General features: G+C 40.7%; 2 protein-coding genes across 9 annotated transcripts; one reads left to right on the forward strand and one right to left on the reverse strand.

Moving 5' to 3' along the window:
- The first annotated feature begins 439 nt into the window (after nucleotides 1-439).
- LOC119561104 (zinc finger matrin-type protein CG9776) lies at nucleotides 440-9,257 on the forward strand. Of its 3 annotated transcripts, XM_037874998.1 has the most exons (7): nucleotides 440-1,227; nucleotides 1,288-1,455; nucleotides 1,994-2,181; nucleotides 2,262-2,939; nucleotides 6,798-6,949; nucleotides 7,014-8,908; nucleotides 9,065-9,257. In XM_037874998.1, the coding sequence occupies exons 1-7, from the start codon at nucleotides 576-578 to the stop codon at nucleotides 9,073-9,075; spliced, it is 3,744 nt and encodes a 1,247-aa protein (XP_037730926.1). In that variant the 5' UTR covers nucleotides 440-575; the 3' UTR covers nucleotides 9,076-9,257. The 3 variants fall into 3 exon arrangements, with proteins under 3 accessions (XP_037730926.1, XP_037730927.1, XP_037730928.1); XM_037874999.1 differs by lacking the exons at nucleotides 440-1,227; nucleotides 1,288-1,455 and adding an exon at nucleotides 1,766-1,899; XM_037875000.1 differs by lacking the exons at nucleotides 440-1,227; nucleotides 1,288-1,455; nucleotides 1,994-2,181 and having other exon boundaries at nucleotides 2,472-2,580; nucleotides 2,646-2,939.
- Nucleotides 9,258-9,267: 10 nt separating this feature from the next.
- On the reverse strand, nucleotides 9,268-18,638 carry LOC119561106 (BEACH domain-containing protein lvsC). 6 transcript variants are annotated; one of them, XM_037875005.1, is made up of 10 exons: nucleotides 18,449-18,638; nucleotides 13,808-14,019; nucleotides 12,146-12,576; nucleotides 11,881-12,074; nucleotides 11,601-11,812; nucleotides 11,213-11,386; nucleotides 11,051-11,135; nucleotides 10,911-10,992; nucleotides 10,277-10,850; nucleotides 9,268-10,036 (listed from the first exon to the last, which is right to left on the reverse strand). In XM_037875005.1, the coding sequence occupies exons 2-10, from the start codon at nucleotides 13,977-13,979 to the stop codon at nucleotides 10,011-10,013; spliced, it is 1,950 nt and encodes a 649-aa protein (XP_037730933.1). In that variant the 5' UTR covers nucleotides 13,980-14,019; nucleotides 18,449-18,638; the 3' UTR covers nucleotides 9,268-10,010. The 6 variants fall into 6 exon arrangements, with proteins under 6 accessions (XP_037730933.1, XP_037730932.1, XP_037730930.1 ...); XM_037875004.1 differs by having other exon boundaries at nucleotides 9,270-10,036; nucleotides 10,249-10,850; nucleotides 18,440-18,638; XM_037875002.1 differs by having other exon boundaries at nucleotides 9,271-10,036; nucleotides 10,249-10,850; nucleotides 18,455-18,638.
- Between the last annotated feature and the right edge of the window lie 337 nt (nucleotides 18,639-18,975).

Raw genomic sequence — 18,975 nt, forward strand, 5'->3', positions numbered from 1 at the left:
AAGCAACTATTTTGGGAGGTGAATGCGCCGTCAAATGGCGAAAAGGTAGCGAACTAATTTTACGTTCCTCTTTAGTAATTAGGTGCGTTCAGCAGAACTACCGTAAGAATTCCATCACTGATCAGGTATCATTTTGCTCTGCTGAACGCGGCCATTTATTGCTGAAATCATTCCACATGCTACCGTTCAAGTTGCATTTAGTTTTGCGTTGTTTTTAATATTTGTTTAGACAAACTCAATTTGCACAGCCACGCCCTGTGGAGCTTTTACCTTAAGCTTCTTCTGCAACTGCGATTTCAAGGATCATGTGTGCAAAGGCTATTAGGGAACACCCTAATCATGTTGCTCTTATAAACCCAGAGATGCTATCGATGTTTAGAAACATCACTGACATCGATGTCTTAATAACATCACTGACATCGATGTTTTATAAACATCGATTTACGCATCGATATTTCTCCACTTCTATAACTATTTTTCGCACGTAATTTTGGAATATACGAGAAAAAAGTTTTTGTCATCGAACTGACGCCGTAAAAGCATTGAAGCCCGTGAGACACATTCACGGTTTTTTGATGGACGAAGACTCTGGTTCGAGGCAGCCGGTGGACTGGCGTCTGGACAACGCGGTCGACCTGCCCCCAGGCCCACCCGGCGTCGACGGCATCGAGAAGGGTGACTCTAGGAGCAGTGCATCGGGAAAGAGCGCTAAATCGAGTTTCAGGAACCGTGGTCGCACGGATTCCCGAAACGCAGCATCGCCCCCAACCACTCGGCGACGGCGATCCGTGTCTCGTTCACCGACTCCTCCGCGCCGCGGTCGTTATGACTCGCCTGACTACGGGCGGTACCCCCGACGCCGCTTTGACCGCGACCGCCACCGCCACCGCTCTCCCCCACCCCGTCGCTATGGACGTTCTCGCTCCCGCAGCGTCTCTCCCCGACGTGGCGGTCGTTGGTCGCCCAAAAAGAAGCCAGCGTCCCCACCACTTCCCCCGCCTCAGGGAAGACCGCCACAGCAAATGGCTCCCGGCTATGGCACTATGGTCCCACAAATGTATGCTCCCTATGGCGCTCCACCTGATGTTTATGGCCACCAGTACGGAATGCCGCCTAACGCGTTTCCGAACCAGGGACCGGGATACGGCATGCCAGGACCAACGCCTGAGCAAGCCACTTTTGGCGCCGGATACGCACCACCACCCACAGGCGCTTGGGGCGTAAATGGTAAGCTAGGTAGTCCAGACTAAATAATCTATACTTTAAACGGTCCGATTTTTGTTGCAGAATATGGCCAGCAAGTTTGGATGACACAGTCCATGGCTGGAGTGCAGGCGTCTGCTCCGGACGCACTGGTCCAGCCTCAGCAGGCCCGCGAATCGTCGCCGGACAAGCAGTTGGAAGAGGAGCAGAAGGGACCAGCGCTCGACAGCGCAGGTTTGCCGCAACAGGACGGTAAGTGTGGAAATGAATTATAATGTGGTCCCTACGAACATTCACATGCAAACCTCTCACATTATGTTTTATTACTGTTGTTATGATTACTTGTACTTGTAACTTAAATGCGCGCTAAAGACTCGCAAACCAGAAATTACCAAAAGACTAGGGTAAAGATCAGATCAATCAATCTAGCCGTATACGCGCAGCAAGAACAAAAACCGACCCGAGCGAGGGTCTGGAAATTTCATTTCGTTTTGAATAGAACACGCAGTTTTGCAGTTATTGTGTGGCGGTAGTCAAAAGACGCACTTACGCCAATCTGGACGCCCGCCGTCGCCCCCACAGGGACTCCATCCCCATCGAGGACTGGCAGAACAAGCTATCACGACGCGGTCAGATCTGATCCGGCGACTGCATCCGTGTGTAACTAGTCGGTGAAATGCACTTGAGAATGCATTTGTAAATGAAATTTGAACTTTTATTTCTTTGGCCAGAATGTGTTTTAATAAGAGCCTTTCTATTTATCCCTCATCTATATACCGCCGATCAACAGCCGTGGCTCAAGAGGCGGAGAAGCAGAAGGACGAGCTAAAGAAACAGCGGGCAAACTACGTCAAGAAGGTAACGCTACTCAAGAAAGAAATGAAAGTGCTGAGGGACCAGCGTGAAGACTTGGCAGCAGGCGAAGCGCCACCCTCTCCAACCACCAAGAATTTCATCGAGGAAAACGACCGCCTGCAGGTGAATTTATTCCCCGAAGCATAATTATTTAGTCATTCTAAGTTTATAAGTATGGTGTGTGTAAAATTTTTTTTATGTAGGTCCAAATTAAGAAGAAACTGGACACAATCGAAAACGTTATAGACATGCTGAACGGCATAATTGGCTACGAAGATGTAGAAGATGAACCCTCTAAGCCCAAGCTCCACGGGAAGAATCAGGCTGAGCAACAGGGTAGCCGATCCCACTCCTCCAGTGATAGCTCCGCTGACAGCTCGGACTCCAGCTCATCGTCTAGCAGTTCGTCCGCTTCGTCATCCGATGGCGGGGACGAGGATGAGACCGGCGGTGCTGAAGGTAGCCCCACAAATCAGCTCAAACACCGTGCCATGAAGTCGATGAAGTCAAATCAGCGACACGGTGAAACGCAACCAGTACCAGCTCCCACACAAAACTACAATTTTGTGTTTTTCGATCCTGAACAGCATTGGTGCGAGAGTTGCAGCATTTTTCCAAGGTCCGCGCGAGATTATCTCAAGCATTTGCATGCCGAGGAACACATGAATCGCGAAACCATAGAAACTCCCTGGCATGTGGGCATTGACCACGATCCCTTTCCTACATTTGAAAACGCGCCTGCCAAACGCGTGCCTGTGCGGGGCATGCAATTTTTGGTTCCGGCTAACGCCTGGTTCTGCAAGCTCTGTAGTGTTTGGATTGGAGACTTGCACTGCGCTTCCGCTCACCTCAAGTCTAGGCTACACTCTAACAAATATGAGGTAAGTTAAGACAAAATATTTTAGTTTTTAAGCAAAAGCCATAAAGAAATCGAATTTGTTCACCTGAACTTAGTTGATATTAAAAATCAAACCGTCAATAAATAATTATTTCGAAAAATCACAAACGAAAAACCTTATCCTCACGGCGATGTGTTCGAAAATGTTTTAATTTTGTAATGAACAAATTATACATAACACACTCTATAATTGTCTCATTCTGCGTCTGTGCATGCATGTCTGTGCAGACGGGCATGGCTAGATCCTGATCAAGAATATATATACTTTATGGGGTCGGAAACGATTCCTTCTACCTCTTAAAAACATGTTTTTCGCGAATATCTCAAGAACGATTCTTTGGAAAATTTTTAAAGTGATACCGGCGTGTACAGCGGTAACATATTATTATAGAAAAAGTGGTTTTAAAGCTGAACTCCACAGAGATATCTCCCATAGGAATGTTATGAAAAAAAAATTCTAGCTTCTTTGGATTTGATCATATGTATATGAATACAGGATTTCTTTCAGAATTTGTAAAAATCGTACGACAATATCAAATAGTTGTTAAGGCAACTATCGGTATATTTATACACAAATCTTTCAAATATAAGATTTCTAAAATATACGAATGATTTTAATTGCATGATATGGTTAAAGCTGCAAGGGTATATAAACTTCGGTTTAGCAAAGCTTCCTTTCGAGTTTCTGTATGAATAAGTCCATTTTGGCCAGAAAATGATGCAACTCTCCAAATGTTATTTAAAGTGGCTTTTGTTTTTTTCCTATATTTTTGGGGTTTATTTACTTCTAAAATTAAAAAAAAAAAAGGTAAAAGACAAGAAAAAAATTAAATAGCGGAAAGCAAAACTTGTAAGGGCCAAGTATTAAATCCAAACCAAACATGGGTTTCGGTTACTTTAACCTTCATCACCGATTTAACTAAATCGGTTTCGGTTTCTGGTAACATTTTTATACCCTTGCAGAGGGTATTATGATTTCTGTCAGAATCCCATAAAGATTATATATTCTTGATCAGCATCACTAGACGAGTCGATCTAGCCATGTCCGTCTGTCCGTCCGTTTCTACGCAAACTAGTTTTTCAGTTTAAAAGCTATCGGGCTGAAACTTTCCCAAAAGTCTTCTTTCTTTTGCAGGTAGTATATAAGTCGGAACCAGCCGAAACGTACAACTATATCTTATAGCTCCCATAGGAATAATCGGAAAAAAAATGTTAATAAATTATATTTTTGGTGCTTTTTAACATATAATCTCCTACGCTTGGAAATAACATTTTTTAATTAGTTCTGAATTTCGAACTTAATTTTATCAAAATCGGACGACTATATACATAAATAGCTGCCATAGGAACGATCGGAAAATAATAATGGGAAACAAATAATAGCTTCGGTGTTTTTTGACTTATTATCTGATATTATTGGGAATATAATTTTTTGTAATTTTAAGAATTTTGAATTAAATTTAATAACTATAACTGCGAACGTATACAAACTTCGGCTTGCCAAAGTTAACTTCCTTTCTTGTTTTATTTCTGTTACGGTACCGTAACCAAAACAAGTGTTGGTTAACAGTATTGAATCGGCTTAATTAAGCACATGTTTTAATTTTTCATTTTAAACTATTCATTTAAAAAATTCAACATTTGTATACACAGAAAAAAATATAATTAATATCAACTTAATATTATTCATATAAAAAAGACTTCAAATATACCTATTTAAAACAGCGGCTTCCAATTCTTTTAAATATGCCTGGATTGGGCTATTTATAATTATTACTATAATATTACAATACATGCACACAAAGCCTATTTTAATAACTTCTTGAAACACCGCCCACACGTGTTTTGTTTTGCCCACCTCCGATCCCATCTTTTGTCTCTTACAAACAACACAAAAAAATATTGAGTCACAATATTTTTATGAATCTCCTAGTCTGCGATAAAAACTCTAATAGAGATTTAAGAAAAACAAAGCCCAATAACAACATGCAAAGAGCTTGCTCGAAATCGCACTCGCAACGCTATAATTCCAAAGAGGATCTTGCGGTACGAGCTCCTACTCTCTTCGATCGCTTACCAAGTGAGCAAGTTCCTGAACGCTGACGATTTTAGTTGACTTATAGATGAAACATGTACGTACTTTAAAGACTTTTGGCTCACTTTGTTTTTGTTAGCATAAAGCTAACAAAATTACTCAGTATATGTATATTTTAACCAAATGTTCAGAACATGTTAAAATTACCCATGAGTAAAATGCCGTGTCTTTTAAGTTGGATAAAGAATGTATTAGTTTCATCAATTTATTGTAATATAATATATATTATAATATTACTAACATAATAATATTACTCACATTTTATAAAGTTAAGTTAGTTAAGTTTAGTTTTAGATTTATATTGATGTCGTTACATAAATACCTATTTTTGTGAAAACCCTGTATATTTATTTGTCGTTTTGGCGTAACCACATTACTCTTCACAGTTCTGTCAAATTGATCTCAGTGAGAAGTTTGCAACGCAGTGAAGGAGACGTTTCCGACCCCATAAAGTATATATATTCTTGATCAGTGTCTCTAGACGAGTCGATCTAGCCACGAATAGCATTTGTTTAATAATTAATGGGATAATAGTAGGAAAATAATTGTAGCTTTGTTATTTTTAATCATATTTCCATCTTCGGTATATATAATTTTTAATACTTAAGAATTATGATATCAATTTCATAAAAATCGGACTACTGTGTCATAAAGCTGCCATAGGAAAGATCGAAAAATTTATGTTATAAAAATACAAAAACCGATATATTTCGATATCGCTAAAACATATTCAACTCGTAAATAAAATGGAATATTATTTTAATATATCTGTAATTACTTTTTAGTTTTCTAAAAATCGAAAACTCTGTAAATACATTGATCCCATAGAAACGACTTGCAAGGGTATATAAACTTCGACTTGCCGAAGTAAGCTTCATTTCTTATTAACTTCATAACTTCGTTACTTCGACTTGCCGAAGTAAGCTTCATTTCTTATTAACTTCTTAACTTCGTTACTTCGACTTGCCGAAGTAAGCTTCATTTCTTATTAACTTCTTAACTTCATTATATACATAACATTAAAAATAATTTTTCGATTGTTATGATTATTGGCGTGTTTAGGATAGGTAATGATCATTAAAATCAAATTAAATTTATACTTAAACAAAATGTTTTAAAATTTGGGCCAAATAGAAATTAGGGTTATGTACGTAGAGAAGGTGTACTTAATCCCAACTTTCTACCTTTTATAGTTTCCGAGATCTTAGAGTTCATATGTATGTATATTGCTTATATAATATAAGAGTGAGGGATCTCAAAAAATATCATTTCGGAATAGATGCACTTAAAGTTTTCAAGCGCCATTTGTCATCAGCAAAGCGATCCCACTTTCATGTCATGAAAGTTTTACACATTATTATAAATCATATTCTTTGAAACTATCTCACTCTTCTAGTAAATAAGCGATATAAATTTAATAGGGTTGAAAATGTCGCTCCAAAGTTCTGACTAAAGTTATAACATCCGCTGCAAGGGTAATGTTAAAGGTTAAATCCACACGTGGAATGGAACTGCACTTTTTTTTCTGGTTCTTGTCTGCCTGAATTTCTTTCTTCCATTTGCTAAGCAGGCATCGATATCATTAGCTTTTATATACTCTCGACTTTTACAACAATTTTTTGACTTATAGAGACTTCTAGTTACGAATATTCTATTTATGGAGGTTTGATTTTTAAAATTTAAATTTGTGACTTTTTTTAAACAAAATAAAACTTTAGCTTTTCTCTTAATCATATTTGATTCTAGCTATTTATAAACCAGAATCCCAAGTATGAAATCGAGTGGCAAGCCAACCGCGAGCGGGCCATGAATCAACAGAGGGAACAAGATGACTCTAAGAATAAAAATAAGAACAAGAAAGACGAGGAGAAGGCGTCCAAAAAACGGAAGAAAAAGAGGTAAGGACTAGAAGGATTTGAATACAGAATATAGTGTTTCATTCGGTTTCGTTTTCACGAGTAGCGGTGAGAGAAAGAAAAAGAAGCGTAAGCATGGGAAGAAGAGCAAGAGAAGTACAATCGACGCAAACAGCACATCGTCATCCTCTGATAGCTCTTCGTCGGAAGATGGTAAGGCACCGCAACCAAAGAAAGGACGTACCGAGGAGCCAACAAGTGGGCAATCAGATAAGCCAATAAACGCAGCGTCAATACGCGTGACCATGCGAAAGCAGGAAACTCCACTGACATCTGTAAAGCCGCAAGTACCTCTTCAGTCTCTAGCACCGCCGCCGCCTCCAATCATAAAGGATTCAATAAATGCTTCAGGCCGGGGTAAATGGACTTCAGCCAGTGGTGAGGAACAAAAGGAGGATCAAAAAAAACAAGACGAAGCTATGCTGAAGCAGTGGAATACTGTTCAGCCTGTAATAAGTGAGAGTGAGAAAAAACTGTTGGAGCAGCTCAAAGGCAGGCTCAAAAACAAGGGACCGCGTGATTCGGAGGACCGTAAAATAATTCCGCATACATCATTCGAAAGTGAGGGAAAGTTAAAGCGGAGCGGAGGCCGACGTTCCCGTTCCCGTTCTAAGCGGCGGAGCCACACCCGTAGCATTAGTCGCGGACGGGATAGAGATCGGAGAGATCGAGACCGGGATAGGGACCGTGGTTACCGGCGGCGGTCTCGAAGTCGAGGTAGGCACTTTTCTCGTTCGCCCTTGAGATCCAGCCGGAGAAGTCGTTCCCGAGAAGGTCGAGGCCGACGCAGTCGCAGTCGCTCTACCGATCGAATAGAGCGTCCAGTCGTAAAGCATTCCGAGTTTCGGCCCCGTACAGTTCCCGAACGCAAGCAGACGGATACTAAGCGGGACAAGAAGGACGCAGAGAGCAAGTCAAAGACTTCAAAGCCCTGTAGCAATTCCTTGCCTGGAGGCAAGAAGCTGCCATTTATCGGTAAGATGCCAGTATTCAAAAAGCAGCCAGTTGCAGCTTCCAACTATGATGCTGTTGCCATCTATACCAACGGCTGTTTAGAGGCACCGCCTCCACCGCCTCCGCCAATGGGTGGAGCAGCGGTTCGTCAGCCCGCACCGACAGCGGCGCAGATTCAGATGGCCATGATGGAAGATGCTTTCGGCAACGCTCCTCCATTTCATCCTGACGCGGGTATGATGGTTGACTACGAAGAGCTCATGCCAGATCCCGTTCAGTTCGCCAACTTGATGACGAGCTGCCCGCCTCCACCCCCGCCGGGAGAAGGCTCTGACGGGGAAGCCAATGGCCCAGAGAATAGTGAACATCATGATAACGAAAACCATGCGAAGGACGTCTTGCCTCCTGGCATTGACGAAGCAGAATCTGATCTGGGAACAAGGCCGTTAGACGCTGAGGACCAACCACGCGACGGGGAACTGCCAAAAGATCTGGCCGAAGCCCTTGATATAATATTCCCTAGCGAGGGAACGTCACTGGAGGCATCAAATGAAAACAGTGAAAAGCAAACTGAGCCTCAGACTATCACCACCATCGTTGAGGATGACGCAGTACTCAGTGAACATAATCTTCAAGATCTGGCTAAGCAGGGTATTCACCTTGTGACTATTGATGAAACAAAGGCGTCTAATAATTCAACTATACGGACTCCGAAAAAGGATGAAGAGTCACAGCTTGTGAATGGCGAAAATGTAGCCAACTTAAAAAATATGGACGCAGAGGATATCCCTATGCCAAGTTCCCCTCCAGTCTTACCGCAAGTCGATGATGATGAGACGAAAATCAAGGCCCTGAAACAGCAAGCGGATATCTCAGAAATCCCAAAGCCACCTGCATCGCCTTCAGACAGTGAGAAACTTCGGCGTCAAGCGGAGCTCGATGAGTTAGCCATGCTAGGGATCGACAGCAGTGACATGGCGGCACAATGTATGTAGAACGTCTCTTTAGTCACATTATTCATCATATGAAATGAATCCCATTTTTTAAGATCGATAATTTCATAAACCATTACATAGTAACTCTTAAATTTTAGTTGTAAATCAATTTAAAATGATTTTTTTGTACATGTATTCAAACTCACAGATGCGTTGTAAGATTTGAGTTGACTTGGCCGCAGAAAACGGTAGCAGTGACGCCGCCTACACAGATGGACGGATCGAAGGACAAGTCGTGGTGTCCCATAAGAAATGGAACCGTTTTATAATTTAGTTTGAGACCTATGTTTGAGGTTTTATGTGACGGAACGTTTTAAATAAATGCGCATATTTGTATGTAATGTATAAGGGATCCCGAATCCCTTAGCGCTGAATTCATATTGAATTTACATTGATGCACATGAGAAACACACACCCATTCAGCGCTAAGTGATTTTCGTGGTCCTTAGTTTATTTCAGTTTAATCAAATGGCACTTAAAAAATATGGTTAGCGACAACACATTCTTGGCCAACTTTGTATACACTTATTCTAGTAAATATAATTGTTTCTATATACTACATTTTGATTTTTGTTCATTTCAATAGGTACACTTTTTTAGTTAATCATTTTAGAATGATCGTTCATAATTTGTTAAAATATCTTCATTACAAAATATTGGTGACCTGCTAAAGAACACCACATTCATCATCAAGTTTTAGTAACAACTTATTTTTAGTAAACAAATATTTTTTGCGCTAGCCAAATATATAATCGAACTACGAGCTCGAGTTTTAAAAATGATTTTGATAAAATAATTAGTTGAGACGGAATTAAAGCATTCTAAGTAATAAGTAAGAGCTTATGAACAGGTTACTGAGTTATAAATAATTTTGAAGCGAAAGGTGCATTGTAGTTGAAGTGACCGTTCACGTAGGTCAGGCTGCTATAACTTAGTGACCCGCATTGCCTGCTGCTGGCGTTTTGGTTTCGAGCCGGAGGCCAATAGCTAAGACTATAAGTCTGTGACCGGACCGTCCGCCATGCTGACTTTCGTTGCCAGAGCTGCGCCAGATAGGCTCGGGTTCCATCTTGGCTGGTCAGCCACCTGGGCATTTAGGTCTTTAACCAATTTTTCAAGGCTATAGAAGTGTCATGGTACATCGCCACAAGGACCCGTCGAAAGATAAAAACAGATGCAAAAATATGTAAGTTTTGGTTATTAGTTACTGGGTTTAAGTGGATATGTTTAATTAAGTGTAATGAGGCTAGTGTCTTCTAAAACATTCATGCATGTGAAGTTAAAGGGTGCTGAGTTAGTTTGAGAATATAGAATAGAGCGAACTACACCCACGCAATTATACGTTGATTTGCCTCCTTACGTGCGGCGTCCGCTTCACTAAGCTCCCTTTTTAACTGAGCGTGCTCTTTCTTGCGCGGCAGAAGTGGTGGCGGATTTCCCGGGTCTTCCTGATCTGAAATCAGCGCAAAAGTGGGAGGGCTCCGTATTGTTTGCTGTGGCAATTTAGGTGTCAGGGAGTGAGCGTTTGAGGTTGAAGTCTGTATCCCGTTGCTGCGGGATTCGTTGCTCGAACAAGACTGCCTTTTGTTGCCAGTCAGGGACTCTAGCTCGTCCTGCTCCAAAACTTGTTCCTCCACTATTTCGTCATCCTCTTCCAGAGAGTGCGTTGTTTGATTTGGCGTTTGATGCATCGTTCCGTACTGCAGGTTAAAGGATTGCGCCCTTCTGACTCCAAACGCTCCGGCGCCACCTCCATTTGGAAATGGCTTTCGGGATCCACGGGCTCGGTCATTTTCGTAGATTATGTCGTGATATGTTTGCCGCTGGTTATAGCAACCGGCTAGAGCTTGGCGCAGGCATTTGTTTTCGGCCTCAAGATATGACAGCCGCTTATTAGTCTCCTTTTTCTCCAGTCGCAACTGCATTACATGGGACTGTCGTATAGAAAATCAGCAATGCAAGCCCGTCGCTATAGATTATAATACCGCACTTACCTTCAGATCATCAATATCTCGCAGAACACGGGCATTGCCCTCGTTCAGGGACCATTGTCGCTCCTCAACCATTGATTTAACTCTGAAAAAACATTGCATATGTGTACCTATGTAAATATCTCTTAAAATTCCCTTATTACCGACTGAGCAGTGCATCTTCGCGAACGCGAGCGGCCTCCTTTACTTCGCGCACAACATCAGTCATCATTCCCGGAGTGTAAGCGCCTGGAAAGGGAGAATCGGTTATTAGCAATCGGCGACTTAGATCCATGGCAACATTAGGGGAGCCACCTAGTGTATACCTGAATGAAAGGTGGGTGCCGGGCTGTGAGTCCCGCCCATTCCACCGCCAAATACCAGAGGTTGACTTTGTGTGCTTAATCCGCTCAAGCTATCTCTACGGTGCCGCATGCCGCCCGAGCCGACTCCCGCCCAAGGGTGGCCACTAGGAGCGTGCTTTAAAGCTTCGATTTCAACTGTGAATGTGTTTACAAGTGCAAGAAAGTACGTAGAAAGAGGCAATGAGTGACAACTGATTCTAAATTAACAGGTTATAGCAAGTAAGTTCAAGTTTCGGAAGATTTGTGTGACTAAAGCAGAAGTCCAGTGAGTAAATATCGATGAGTCATTTTAAATGGACTGTAGTGAACACATCTCCGAGAGCTGCTCTTGACACCACAATCAACAAACCTTTTGTTTCATGCAAGTTACGGCAGATCTTCGAATTGGTGTCATGCAACATGTTTATTTGTTCCATTAGGGCCGCGAAAAATTTGTTTTGCTCTGACAGATCGCAGCCGACGCCATTGTTGTTGCCATTCCGACACTCTGGGGTATTCTGACCACTCAACTTGGAGTCGTTATCGGAGGGGTTCAAAAGGCATGGATCGCTGAATCGAAACCTGATGTTAAGTAGATAAGGGCTACTATTAGATACGTAGTTCAGTACGAATTCAAAGAATTGACTTACCCTCTTCCATCCAGTACATCAGTGGAATTTGGTTCGTGCTCGGAGCCAGTGCCTCCTGCTCCTCCCATCATGTTGACCAGTGGAGGTAAGCTAGCAAACTCCTGGCCACCATCACAACCATAGCTTATGCCACAGCCATTAAGGGTCTGGGGTGGGATTAGCATCGGATATCGATGACTAAGGGAGTGCGAGTGCTGTACGAGGGGAAATTTCGTTGGATTGGCGTTGTAAACGAAATGTTATTCTCCTTATGGCTTATACTCACGCGCTGTATTCCCAATCTAAAGGGCGTTCCTAAGCCAACACCATATGGCTGTGAACGCTTCGAATACTCCTGCTGCTTCTGGTACTGTAGCTGTTTAATCTGTTGTTGTTGTTCCTGTTGTTGCTGCTGCTGTTGCTGCTGTTGCTGCTGCTGCTGCTGTTGACATACAAACATTTGCTTGCGAGCTGGAGCTGTGGGCGGGATGAAGTCCAAAAACTCAGATGAGGATGACAACTGGGCGTTTGTGGCATCCCGTAAACAGTTCTCAAGCCAGGCATCGAGATGATCCTTGGAATAGTTAATTTCGGTTCTGTTGGCTGCACTGGACTTAGGATGATTAAGGGTGGCCGCCGTTTTTTCGGGTTTAGGGTCTGAAGTAGAAGCTGCTATGTTGCGCGGCTTAATTTTTTTCCGCTTGGTGGCATCTATAGCTAAAAGAGGAAATGGAGTGTTGGAATAAGACCAAACATCGTTTTGGATACCAGCGTAGATGTGCTAATAAAAAGCAAAAACGACCTGCAAACTGTCTTTGTGAAAACTCTAATGACTCACAGCCCAGGCTTAACTATTTCACTTTGTTCAGCTCAGCCTAATTCAACTAAATCCAAGTATTATCGGGATTCCTAAGATATTTCCTCACACAGGACTTAAAACGAGTTTTGTGGGTTGGTTCGCTTTCGTTTGTTTTTAAGTTGTCAAATTTGATTTAGTTTCCGTTTAGTAAGTGTTTAGAGAAACTTTTTGCATTAATAATGTTCCTTTTCAAATCTAGGAAAAAGTTACTTTTTGAACTTTCACAAGCTTTTCACAAAAATTGGGAATTTTCAATAAACACTGAATGGGTCAGTCATATATAAGAAAGTCATATATACTTTATGGGGTCCTTCACTGCGTTGCAAACTTCTGACTGAAATTATTATACCCTCTGCAAGGGCAAAATAAATCACAAAAATTTTGTGACGTTTTTTATATGAACTTTTTAGTTTTTGGACGACTTTTTGTTAGGTTGAATACTAGGCCTAACGGGTATAAATAGTTTTGATTGTACATATTTCCAACTACTCACAAGGCCAAAATTTGTTTGCAACTATTCATGCGAATCAAACAGTAGATAATTTAGGATCCCATTATATAATCTGAGTTTTTCGTTTGTTGGGTTCGACTTAACTATTGTTTACGTATCTCATTATAATGTTAGATTACGTACCAAGGCTTTGAATCAAACAAAATAAAATTAAGTCGATCGCTGACCGTAAGCTTAGACAATGTATGTATATGGATAAATGTTAAATATAGTCATTGAAAAGCTCCTGGCACTAAGAGATCAGCAGAAAATAATCAATTATAATCATATTCACAGTTTTGAAACTATCTGGAAAATTTTATTACATGATTTCTTTGCTTTTCAGGTAGTATTTGAGCTAAAACTTCCAAGGGTCGAATGTCTAACGCCCATAACGCTAAACCTGTCTAGCGCCTACATTTTTGAATATTATGGAAAAAAGTAAATGAGATTTTGGTTTGATCATCATTTAAAAGCTACATGGCAAACATTTTTCAATTCGGGCCATTCATTAAAAAGTTATAAGCAAATAAAGTGTACAATCTTTTTTGCTTATTTTGGCGTCACATTGAACTACTATTTATCGGTATCTCGCTCACCTCTCTGTGTGCTGATTAGACCCATGGTGCTGGCATTCTTCTGGACTCCGTTCTCGTTGTTGCTTTCTGGGGTTAAGGGAGAGCTGTTGCCACCACTCAAAGGGAGCACGTCTGCGGTGGAATCCAATCCTCTGCTGTTTGTATTCATCTCACTCGGACTTGTGGTTGTCATTTATTCGCGCAAAACGTTCTTTTCACTTCTGTAACAGAAACTAAACAAAGAACTTTTTATTTTTTCCTTCATTTTTTTCCGCAGTCGACCATCAGAGCAACATGTCAAAACCTTTCGGAACGCCAAAAAATGCTTAAATCCAGTGGCGGATCCACGGGGGGGGAAATTAGGGAAATTTCCCCCCCCTTGGAACCACAGAACCTGAAAATTTTACTTGTTTGCTAGAAAAATATACTCTGCAATAAAAAAATTAAAATACAACACTCTTCTCACCAAATAATATTTTTGTTTTATAATTTGTACTGTATTTCTCTCGCAGTAAGTTTGAACCCCAAATCGAAGAATAAGTTCAATTTCCCCCCCCAAGAATCGTCTCTGGATCCGCCACTGTTAAATCGGACCATAAGATTATGTATTAAATTTGTTGGCTAAGTAGTAATAGATATAGTCGAGGCATAATTCTTGTTTTTATAAAAATATTCGTATGGTGGTTTAAAAAAGTATGTCAATCATTGTGAATTAGTGAATATTTATATCCGTTACTCGTAGAGTAAAAGAGTATAGTATACTAGATTCTTCGGAAAGTATGTAACAGGTAGAAGAAAACGTTTCCGACCCTATAAAGTGTACATATTCTTGATCAGGATTACTAGCCGACTCGGTCCTAGATCTCGAAAACTGTAAAAGCTAGAAAGTTGGGATTTGGCATGTAGATTCCTGGGCTTCTTGCGCAGCGCAAGTTTATTTCAGCTCTAACGCCCAAAACGCTAAACCTGTCTAGCGCCTACATTTTCGAATATTACGTAAAAAAGAAAATGGTCTTTGTTTTGATTATCAATATACATCTACATGCTACAAATTGGTCTAATCGGACTATTTATTAAACAGTTATAAGGAAATAAAGTGTGCAATCATTGTTAAAGTCGCTTTGCTGCTCCGCCGAACTCTCCTTAGCTGTGTAACGGGTATTTGATAGTCAATGACATTGACTATAGCATTCTCTCTTCTTAATGAAAAAAGCCATGACAACACTGTACAATTATAATAGCACTAGTACTCGTTAAAAAAAAGGAAAGTCCAATTAGAAAGTATTTTTGGTAATACTGTAGTTTACGGTCCTCACCCCCAAAATTCCGGAAAAAATGATCCTCGAAGAACCGCGAATTCTTAAGAATTTACATTAAGAAACAAAGGCGCGGTCTTCCACGGTTCTCTTTTAATCGAATTTCAAAGTTACGTATTTTGCTATAAAAATAAATAAATAAAGCTATTCGACCCACTATTTTATTGAACAACTAAAACATATATATTTAGGATATTCAATTGCGTTTTAAAACATCGTTGCAAAGATAACTTTTAAATTTTTGTATTGATCCAACATATAATCTAGGACTTTATTAACTTCGCTCTCAGACCATCGCTTTGTACCCATTATTAACTCCCTATTTCTACACAAGTACAACAGATTTGTATACATAGCCTGGGGTGTTGTAGGCCTTGAAAACTATATTGTATGGAACTGCTTACACTTTTACACTTTTCAAACGTTTGCAACGCAATTAAATACCCTAATTAATATAAATGTTTTTAGTCTATTTCGTGTATTGCTGTCTAGAATTTTTATTCTAGAATGAACACTGTAGGAGCCACAGTTTTGGGAGATTTGTGGACGTTGCTGAAACAAACTTGCGCTGCGCAGGAATTTTAACAGTGCATGCCTAATCCCAATATTGTATAGTTTCCGAGATCACAGCATTTATCCGGACAAACGGACATAGCTAAGAATATATATTCTTTATGGGGTAGGAAACGCTTCATTTTACCTGTTACATACTTGCCGACGAATCTAGTATACCCTTTTATTCTACGAGTATCGGGTATAAAAATAAAACTAGATTCAAAGAAAAAAAATTACTTCCGTTTAAGATTTTTTTTAGTAACAGGTATAAAAATGAAAGGCGAAACCCAAAACGTTTTCAGGAGGTCTGTGCAGATGAAAATGGACGTATAATCCAAACCTAATCCAAGTTGCCCACAGGAAGCAATACCACAACAGGGCAAATCCGTAGAAGAACGGAAGTGCTGAAGGTAATCCAATCGAGAATTCTATTGGGAAGGAGCACGTCGTCCACTCAATGAAAGTAAATTCTGGCCAGAAGAATTTGGTTAGGTTGTACTATTATAAGTATCTTTTTACCAGAACCACCGGTAATACGATCTTCGACGACCTCTGTATTGGAGAATCGCAGGACTCCACCACTTTTATAGTGAGGAGGAAAAAAGGGAAAGTTGGAGGAGTGAGGCTCCTCCAGCTGTCCCTTAGCGGGCGACCTTATTTTCTCCTCCCTATAGAAGCCGGCGCATCCTCTATCTCCGCTCCATCACCAGCTGCCAAGTAGCTGGTGAAGGAGGAGTCCTCAATGGAGAGCTCGTCGGAGATCGAGCGATGTCCCATGTTCCTTCCCACTGGGATTCTCTAGTGGATCTCCTCCAGCGCTTCAACTGTTCTGCGGATTTGCCCCGTTGTGGTATTGCTTCCTGTCGGTCAAGTCCCACAACAATGGCACGAACACCGCCAAAGATTAAATTTCTTATTCTTTGGGCCGCGGCTAACGGCGTTCATCGAAAATTCACTCGCGAAATCTGGTATTTTTTCTGGTAGTTCCTTAGCTCATCTGAGTACCGCGCTGAGAAACAGACCCGACGAAAACCTTTATCCGCCTGTTTGCCTCTCGCTCACTCCTATGGTTAGCTCGCGGTTTTCGTCGATGTGAGTACTAGGCTTAAGGTACAAACGTATAAGTATTTTTTGATTCCAGTTCAAATTTTACTTATTTTTAACAAAAGATCTACTGTTTTACAAACAAAAGAAAATATTATACTTGACACGAAAAAACCCAATGGTAATTTACAAGCCAATTTAAATATAAAATCGGAGAGTTAAGTGAAGCTAAAATCAGAAAATGTTTAATATTGACTAAATGAGATATACATTTGAGAAGTAAAATAAATAAAACTGCTTTCGGCTACATAAGTTTTAAAAGATCTTACAAACGCCAAAGTTGCATTTGGGGAAATCGTGTTTAAGATTTGCCCGTCAGGGTATTTTATCCAAAGATATTTTATATTTTTAGATTTTAAAGCCCTAATTTATTCCATAATTTATTTTGTTTTATGCATACTTATATAAAATGTTTAACTCCCAAGAATGTTCTTATTTCACTTGTTTTGGTATTGCTTTTAAATAAGTATTTAAAACATTCATAATAACCCTTTTTAAAATTATCTTAGTAGTTACGTTACGATTGTGCAAAGTGCATAACGGAACAGGGTATAGGTCCTTAGATTCACTCTTCGACGTCCTTGACCCTGTTCCGCTTAACGAAATGAGAATGGCAATGGATTTAACACAGCGGGTGCTGAGATTCTTTAAAGCTATGTGACCCTGAAATCAAGCCAGCAAGGTGAGCGTCACAAGCTAAAAAGACACAACATTACATAGTTGCCATTTTTGGGCCAAGTTGCCAACAAGAGGCAACCACTTTAGATAGAGGCATATCAGTCGGAGGTAACAAAGGAGCACAATATTGGGGCAACCACTGAAGTCATACTTGGAAAGTGACCAGGTGGATTTGGTAATGAATCCATGCTCGAGTTCATCCAAAATGAAGCGGCAAACCGGTTTCACCTCAGCAATTGTTATACCTAAGTAGACAAGCTGCTGTGTATTGACCCTTTCATTCAAAAAATTTCAATGACACCGATAAAGCGAAGCAGCGTTGTCGGTGGAGATGGCGAGGCAGTTGCAAAAGCGACCCCATCCATCCCCGGACCTCGTATCAATGACTAACTTCACATGCCAACAAAGAGTCGGAGGAGCAAGTCGTTTGGTTTGTTGACCCGACCGAAGAGCGTTGGAGTTGCATTGGTTTCACGGACTCCAAACAAACATTTTTTGAATGTAATGAATAATATTTTATGTTGAAACAACATTTACATCTACTACTACAACTTTTTAAGTTTTGATTAGTTCGATTTTAAATTTTATGATCTTTTTCATATACAAATGTGAGTTTAAGCATTCATGAATAGAACTATCGACTAACTATGTGGATTCCGAAGAAGTGAGTCGCAGCGAATAGTTGTCAACTTTCGTCTGTGGTCTTGGTATGGGAAATACGCCTATATCGAGTTTCTCAGTCCCACCCCCTCCAATTCACCATTGTGTTGCCAGTGTCTGCTGCGAAATGAAAAGCGAAATGTCTCGAGATGACGTCGTTGCATGGTTTTGAATCTGCCTGGACAGTTTTACCTAAGAGTGGACTGTTTAACTCTAAAAATTAGTTTAATCGCTTGTTAGCCGATGCTCAGGAATTCCCGCTTGAATTGCCCCACTGAGCACCGTTTAAAACAGTTTAACGCTAATTATATTATCAGAGGCATCTCAATTTGGCACACACAGCACTCACACCTACACAGCGGCTTTGGCCATTTAAAATGTATTTGCGTCACGTTCGGAAATTAATTTGAATTCGATTTTGACTTAGCGCGGAGGTGTGGTCACGGATAAACATTCGCGTATCTGGTAGGTTGACAACTGCAGTTTAAACAACATCCGATAATTAACCGCACAACAGATCAGAGCAAATTCGTTGAATATTGAAACTAGAGGTGGAAAAACACCGAAGGCCTTTTGTATCGATGTTCCTCTGTAAAAAAAAACCGGTTGTCACGGTAATCGATGTTTGCTGTTAAATACAGTGCAGTGCAGATAACATAAGCGACGAACAGTGGGTGTTTCTGTGCATAATTCGTGGTACAAAAAGTAAAGTAGGGTGTTCAGACAGATCGTGTTTCTGCTGCAGCGACAAAATTCCGCTTAAGCGATTTGTACTCAGATCCATGGTACAATTATACAAGGTAGTCCAATCGTTCGGCTTTCAGTCCGTTATCCGCTATCCCTTTCATCTGCAGCTATAAACTTGTGATATATGTC

The sequence above is a fragment of the Drosophila subpulchrella genome, unplaced genomic scaffold, assembly GCF_014743375.2.
Source record: "Drosophila subpulchrella strain 33 F10 #4 breed RU33 unplaced genomic scaffold, RU_Dsub_v1.1 Primary Assembly Seq354, whole genome shotgun sequence".
In the NCBI taxonomy this organism is placed as follows: domain Eukaryota; kingdom Metazoa; phylum Arthropoda; class Insecta; order Diptera; family Drosophilidae; genus Drosophila; species Drosophila subpulchrella.